The 7,586-nt window shown below is 49.5% G+C and overlaps 1 protein-coding gene across 6 annotated transcripts in view; it reads right to left on the reverse strand.

Moving 5' to 3' along the window:
• Positions 1 to 218: 218 nt before the first annotated feature.
• Positions 219 to 7,586, reverse strand: part of PCM1 (pericentriolar material 1) — a 152,536-nt gene continuing 145,168 nt past the window's right edge. For all 6 annotated transcript variants that reach the window (XM_085852688.1, XM_085852689.1, XM_085852686.1 and 3 more), the window contains one exon: positions 219 to 614. In XM_085852688.1, coding sequence (XP_085708814.1) covers positions 598 to 614 — 17 coding nt within the window. In that variant the 3' untranslated portion in view covers positions 219 to 597. The remainder of the gene's footprint in view (positions 615 to 7,586) is intronic.

Here is a 7,586-nt window from a genome sequence, read left to right on the forward strand (position 1 = left end):
ATTCATTCGCAATCTGCCATGTCACGTGACCACTCAAGTCAGTTGCGCATACACATAAATCTTTTAAATATGGGCTAGCCCTTAACTCTGTAAAGCAAAGTTACTAAAACCACAGGGGTGAAAACATTTTATGTCTTTTCTCCTTGTTTATCCAAGGATGTGCATTTTGGTTTGAACATCTGAGTTTAACACAACTTAGAAAATAAACAAGTGAAAAAAAAGTTTTAAACTTTTATTGCAACAAATGGTTGAACAAGTGAATATGAAATGCTTTGACCCGCGAGATCGCAGAAAGACCATCCATCAGAATTCACATTCATGTGGGGAGTTTAAACTACAACAAACAGCAGCAAAAGGGGTCGTCTAAATTGAATAAACAAACATTAATTTGACAGAATAAGATAAACCGCTCAGGCACAAAGGTCTAAAGTCAAAATTAAAGAAGGAAATTCAAGAACAGGAATGAGTCCATGAAGTGTAGTTTGATAAAGTGCCAAAAAGACCAACAATTGTACTTCTTGGAGGGAAAAAAACAAAACAACTTTCATCGTTGGATCTCAGAGGGACGAGGCAGCTGTTCATGGACAATTACTCACTTTAAAACTCTCCGGAACCTACAAAATAAAACAACTCATTAGTAAAAGATAAACACATCATGGTAACCAAGTCAACAGCTGTTCGACTCAACATGGACCACCCTCTGCCCACAAACTGAAACCTAATCCTAACAACATAGCAACAGTGTTGATTCTAGGTTTTTCCTGGGGATTTTCATCTTTTGGCATTGAATGTGACTGCATTATCATTCAATATAACGTGAGGTTGAATGCTCCTTCGATGTGATCATTCAAATATCTAAAACGGCTCTTCAATTTCATTTTCTCAGCATTCGACTTCCTTAACCCTGCAATCAATTTAAAAGTCACATGAACCACATTCAATTTCACTGGTCAGCAGCTGTTGGGATTTGGGAATTCAAATTCACAAATGTGCATTGGAATTTACAACAAGTGCTTTCAAAATCCAACATAAAGTGCGTACATGGCATTTGCAATGGCAGACCGCTACAGCACATCGTCTTTTCCTCACCAGCCCCCATCAGGCCATCAGGGAGTGTTGGAGTCTGATCTTTATTATCTTAAGGCGATTTACAGGCATGACATGACTCATCAACACAGTGGCGTCTTTCTCTCATTGCAAACGAGCAATGCATTTCACCATGACTGCAGGGGGAAAGAGGAGGACGTTTGGCAGGAAAGAGGGAGGGTGTTGGGCAGGAAGGAGGGAGGGTGTTGGGGAGGAAAGAGGGAGGGTGTTGGAGAGGAAAGAGGGAGGGTGTTGGGGAGGATATAGGAGGGTGTTGGGGAGGATAGAGGGGGTGTTGGGGAGGATAGAGGGGGTGTTGGGGAGGATAGAGGGGGTGTTGGGGAGGATAGAGGGGGTGTTGGGGAGGATAGAGGGGGTGTTGGGGAGGATAGAGGGGGTGTTGGGGAGGATAGAGGAGGGTGTTGGGGAGGAAAGAGGAGGGTGTTGGGGAGGAAAGAGGGGGTGTTGGGGAGGAAAGAGGGGGTGTTGGGGAGGAAAGAGGAGGGTGTTGGGGAGGAAAGAGGAGGGTGTTGGGGAGGAAAGAGGAGGGTGTTGGGGAGGAAAGAGGAGGGTGTTGGGGAGGAAAGAGGAGGGTGTTGGGGAGGAAAGAGGAGGGTGTTGGGGAGGAAAGAGGAGGGTGTTGGGGAGGAAAGAGGAGGGTGTTGGGGAGGAAAGAGGAGGGTGTTGGGGAGGAAAGAGGAGGGTGTTGGGGAGGAAAGAGGAGGGTGTTGGGGAGGAAAGAGGAGGGTGTTGGGGAGGAAAGAGGAGGGTGTTGGGGAGGAAAGAGGAGGGTGTTGGGGAGGAAAGAGGAGGGTGTTGGGGAGGAAAGAGGAGGGTGTTGGGGAGGAAAGAGGAGGGTGTTGGGGAGGAAAGAGGAGGGTGTTGGGGAGGAAAGAGGAGGGTGTTGGGGAGGAAAGAGGAGGGTGCTGGGGAGGAAAGAGGATGGTGTTTGGGGAGGAAAGAGGATGGTGTTTGGGAGGAAAGAGGATGGTGTTTGGGAGGAAAGAGGATGGTGTTTGGGAGGAAAGAGGATGGTGTTTGGGAGGAAAGAGGATGGTGTTGGGGAGGAAAGAGGAGGGTGTTGGGGAGGAAAGAGGAGGGTGTTGGGGAGGAAAGAGGAGGGTGTTGGGGAGGAAAGAGGAGGGTGTTGGGGAGGAAAGAGGAGGGTGTTGGGGAGGAAAGAGGAGGGTGTTGGGGAGGAAACAGGAGGGTGTTGGGGAGGAAAGAGGAGGGTGTTGGGGAGGAAAGAGGAGGGTGTTGGGGAGGAAAGAGGAGGGTGTTGGGGAGGAAGGAGGAGGGTGTTGGGGAGGAAAGAGGAGGGTGTTGGGGAGGAAAGAGGAGGGTGTTGGGGAGGAAAGAGGAGGGTGTTGGGGAGGAAAGAGGAGGGTGTTGGGGAGGAAAGAGGAGGGTGTTGGGGAGGAAAGAGGAGGGTGTTGGGGAGGAAAGAGGAGGGTGTTGGGGAGGAAAGAGGAGGGTGTTGGTGAGGAAAGAGGAGGGTGTTAGGGAGGAAGAGGAGGGTGTTAGGGAGGAAGAGGAGGGTGTTAGGGAGAAAGAGGAGAGGGGAAAGTGAGGAGGGGTAGGGGAAGGGAAGGCAGCGTGCGGGTAGTGGAAGGGAAGGCAGCATGAGGGGAGGGGAAGGGAAGGGAAGGTGGTGTGCGCGGGGAGGGGAGGGGAAGGGAAGGCGATGTGCATGGGGAGGGGAAGGGAAGGCGATGTGCACGGGGAGGGGAAGGGAAGGCGATGTGCGCGGCAAGGGGAGGCGGAGGGAAGGCGATGTCGCAGGAAGGGCAGGGAAGGCGATATGCATGAGAAGGGGAAGGGAAGGCGATGTGCGCAGGGAGGGGAAGGGAAAGGCGATGTGCATGGGGAGGGGAAGGGAATGTGGGCAGGGAGGGAAGGGAAGGTGCTGTGTGTGGGGAGGGGAAGGGATGCAGGACTCCAATACAACGGTTGATAAGGAACGGCTGGCTGGCTTGGCAAGCGATAATTATCGATCGCTGATCAGGCATATGAACATCACGCATCTGTAATGTTAGGCAATGTTGGAATTGGACAAATGAATGTGGGCCCGTCTTTAAGAAGAACTGAATAAGTGTTTTTGGATCATTGTAAATATTCCTTGCTTGCATATTCGTGTTAAGTCTTGCTTTGTGTCTTCATTTACTGTAAATAAATAATCACAGAAATGTTCCCAGTCCGTTTCCGTCCCTTCTTGTATTGGTCCAGCATGGTTCGGATCTGAGTTTGGCAGGGTTTTATCCCCGGTAATCGGACAATTGTAGCCGGGACGTCCTGGGCAGGCCCACTCAACTGCATCCGAGCCAGAAAGGTAGGGTGGCAGAGTGGTAGTCGGAAGGTGTAATTTTACCACTGCCGGTAGAGTGAATCCGGTTCGGCCAGGTGTTCCGAGGGCGTGGATCCCCGGTAGCCGAGACCGTGTGGTTACTTAGGTACATTGGATCTAGAGTCTAGACAAAATAACCCTTCGCCACGCGGTCGAGATATTGGCGTTCCACGATCAGTGAAACGACCCGCCGGCTCGCGGAGTAATCCGAGCGACGGCCTACAATTCCACGAAGTTTGGTGGGAGACGACGCAAGCTTTCCCCACCTAGTGGTCGTTCTCGCCACCGACCCCTGGCCCACAACAAAATATATATATATATATATATATATATATATATATATATATATATATATATATATATATATATATATATATATATATATATATATATACATACATATATACACACACTAGTGCATGCCCGTAGGTGCGTGCCCGTAGGTGCAAACAAAACAAAACAAAAAACTTTCAAACCGCATGCCAGAACCGTCTTCTGTACAGGGGATAGGAGTCATCAGAGAAGCTTGTCGTTTCTCGTAGGGCTTTGGGATAGTCCTTTGTGCACTTCCTGTCTGCCATGCAAGGGCTCGAGATGTTCCATTCCCCACATGGGCCGTGAATCATGTGTGATGTCACGATACGGTGTAGTTCCGGATTTGTGCGTTTGTCAGGAATCTCACAGAGACCACACGATCAACATCTGCTGGTGTTCTGGGCTTGTCGCGAGGTACCACGGTCAGGAGCATGTGTATATGGGGAAGGTGACGCTTTTGCGTTTCCTTCACCATCACATAAGCGTCCACATGCCCCAAGATGTCATTCTTGAGGAGGTCTGCTTTGAGTGCTTCCACCTTGATATGAAACACCCGGGCGATGATATCAGGTCTTTCATTGGCTGACTGACCCTGAAAAAGGGATTGTTTAATTTCTGGCCACTTTGGGTTGCAGGTGAATGTTAGGAAAAAGTCAGGTTTTCCCTTGACTCAGACCAAAGCCATTGCATCCTGAAACTCTTTGGCATACCATCGTGGTGAACCATAAATTGACGGCGGCAGAATGGTGAGGCGTCCAGGTAGCACCTCAGCGTCACTGTTCAACGCATCAACGATGATCTTGTACTTTTCTGCCTTAATTTTTTTTTTTGTATACCTTGTCGAGGCTCGTATGAGAGCTAACACACAACTCACAGCAAGGGGGCATGAGACAAGAGGGGCGGGAGTGGAAGGGACAAAACAGTGGGGAACAGACACATTAGGTGAACTGTGGAAGGGAGAGGGATGGGGATGGAACGGGAAACATGGCGAAGAGAAGATGGACATTTCGGGGACTTTCAGGAAGGAAAGCAGGAGAAATGAAGGAAGTGGGCTTGGGTGGATTATCGGGGGTAGAAAAGATCGAGGATTTGGATGGGGGAAGATAAGAGGTGGTGGTGAACAGCTGTTTTGAAAGCCTGGAGGGAAGAATGGGAAAGAATAGAGTGAGGAAGTTTATTCCAAAGGCGGGAAAAAAGAGGAATGAAAGAGTGAAGATGAGCAGTGATTCTTGATTTTGGTAGTTTTACCAGAAGGGGTTTGTTGGCGGACCTTGAGCGCCCTGTGGAAATGTGGTGGGGACAAATCGCAGAGAGAGCAGGGGGGCAAGGCTGGAGAGGAGTCGGTAGAAGACAGAAAGACCACCGACCAACCTGCGGTGATTGAGTGAGAGGCCCAAAGACTCAGCTTCATTGCGGGAGATGCCGATGATCTTAAATGCCCTGGTTTCGACAGCGTGAAGCCGAGAAAGGTGGGAGGCAGGAGCACCAGCCCAGAGGGGAGAGCAGTACTCCATCAGGCTATGGACAAAAGCTTTGTAAGTGGTCAGGAGCTCAAGAGGGCTGAGGAAGGACTTAGCACGACGGAGGATTCCCAGTCGGCGACTGGCTTTTGAGGCGAGGTTGGAAATGTGACTTTCCGAGGAAAGGTCATGGCAGATAGTGAGACCTAGAAGCTTGAAAGAAAAGACTTCTTCCAGAGGATTGTTGAGAAAGTGGATGGGGGGGTTTTGTAAACGGTCCTTTCGAAGAGACATAGTGAGAGTGTGAGATTTGTCTGGATTGAAAGACATGTTCCACGTGTTGGACCAGTTTGTGATTTTATCCAGATCTGCAGTGAGCGAAGAAGCTGCTGCTTGCCGGTCTGAGGGATGACAGATGGTACGGCAGAGGGTGGAGTCGTCGGCAAAGAGAAATAGAGGATTTTCCAGAGAGTCGGAGAGATCATTGATGAAAACCAGAAAAAGAACAGGGCCCAGAACGCTACCTTGAGGAACTCCAGCCTGCACAGGAAGAGGGGATGAAAGAACTCCATTTAGGGTCAGACGTTGACTGCGACAGGAGAGGAAGTCTGCGAGCCATGAGTGGAGATGGCCTTGAATACCATGGGAAGAGAGTTTGGTGAGTAGTGCAGGGTGCCAGACTGTGTCAAAAGCACGTGATATGTCCAGGGATACTTCTGACTTTTGGTTGCAGCGAATCCAATTGAGACGGTGTGACTCAATTTTTGCCATCATGTCGCATACGTACTGCTGTGTCAACTTTCCACCACGAAGTAGTAGATTGAAGTGATGAGTAGGATCATGTACTTGGAGATGGTAGCGGTAGAAAGATGTTGGTGTTATCCCTGCTAACTCAGTGTGGTACCCCTGGGAGCCGCAAAGTAGCAGAAGTATGTATGATAGAGGGTCATACGCTGGATGCATGGCGTCTATTGTCTGTAAACCTCCTCCTCTGAGGTGAACACCGACTGCCAGCCTTCCAAACTGCTCTGTTGTCATTGCCCCTGGAGCAATGACAGCCACATCGCTGTCTGGTGAGGGAAGGTTGACGGTACCATGATGAAGGTCTCGGCGCCGCGTGCGACCTGTTAACACAATTTTCAGTTTATTTGCGCCATCATTATGAACCACAAACTCAATGGCTGATTTGAATTGCTGGACGTATGGGTTGCACTCATGAATGGCCTGTTATGCTCTTTGCAAAAAATGCTCATTCAGGCTACTGTTCGAGGTGTGGGCACGACGAAACTCCAGCTCATGGGCTGGATCGTGAAAGTAGATCTGAGCAAAGCGTGGGGTACAACCCAGATCGGCAAGAGGAGCACCAATGTAATGGTAAACCTTACCTTGTATGCGCACTCCAGGATTGAAGCCAGGCATACCTATCTCTCAGACACCGATACTTGCCATTGCCAGCGCGTTGTTATACTGTTTCGCGCGCTTCACAAAGTCCTGGTTAAGGAAAAGGTTTTTAATAGCATCTGGAGGTTGTGATGGAATTGAACCGGGTTTTGGATTCGTAGGATCATGCTTAAGGTCGACCTTGTCGTGGTTGCAGCAAAATCCTCTTCTCTCCTCGGTCCACACAAAAGCATCACAATGTGAGCATTTAGTGCATTGAAATAATGAGGTCCTGCTCAACATGTGCCTGTACTCAACATGAAGTTGCTCTTGGAAGAAATCTGTATCATCGTATCGAGCAAGGTTGCGATTCTCACGGTGAGCCTGCTCTAGTCTCGCACGGTGTACGTCCTGATGGCGCAGGGCATCCCTTACTTGCCGGTCTTCTCGCTGGTGAGGGATTTCTTCTGCACGACGCCTTGCCACGCGTTCAGTGTTGTCTGCCAAGCGAGCAGTTCGTTCTTCATCCGTTTCAGTTGCACGACACCTTGTCACGCGCGTAGCGTCACGTGTCAAGCGAGCAGCTCGTTCTTCATCCGTTTCTTCTGCACGACGCCTTGCCTCGCGTTCAGTGTTGTCTGCCAAGCGAGCAGTTCGTTCTTCATCCGTTTGAGCTGCACGATGCCTTGTCATGCGCGTTGCGTTGCGTGTCAAGAGAGCAGCTCGTGCTTCGTCAGATTCCATTGCGCGTGCACGACGCGCAGCTTCGTTCCTTCGCTGTCGTAAACGACGATTGGATTGGGGCATTGTGTTTAATAAAATCGAGAAAGTACAGAAATCGAGAAAGAAAGAATACAGTAAGTCGATAAACACAAGAAAAAAAAAATCGAGAAAGAATACAGTAATCGTCACTGACTGGATTGGGGTATTGGGTTTAAGAAAATCGAGAAAGAAATCGAGAAAGTACAGAAATCGGGAAAGAAAGAATCGAGAAATACAGT

This window comes from Eptatretus burgeri, chromosome 13 (assembly GCF_056783735.1).
Source record: "Eptatretus burgeri isolate ZD-2024b chromosome 13, Ebu_testis_v1, whole genome shotgun sequence".
Taxonomy (NCBI): domain Eukaryota; kingdom Metazoa; phylum Chordata; class Myxini; order Myxiniformes; family Myxinidae; genus Eptatretus; species Eptatretus burgeri.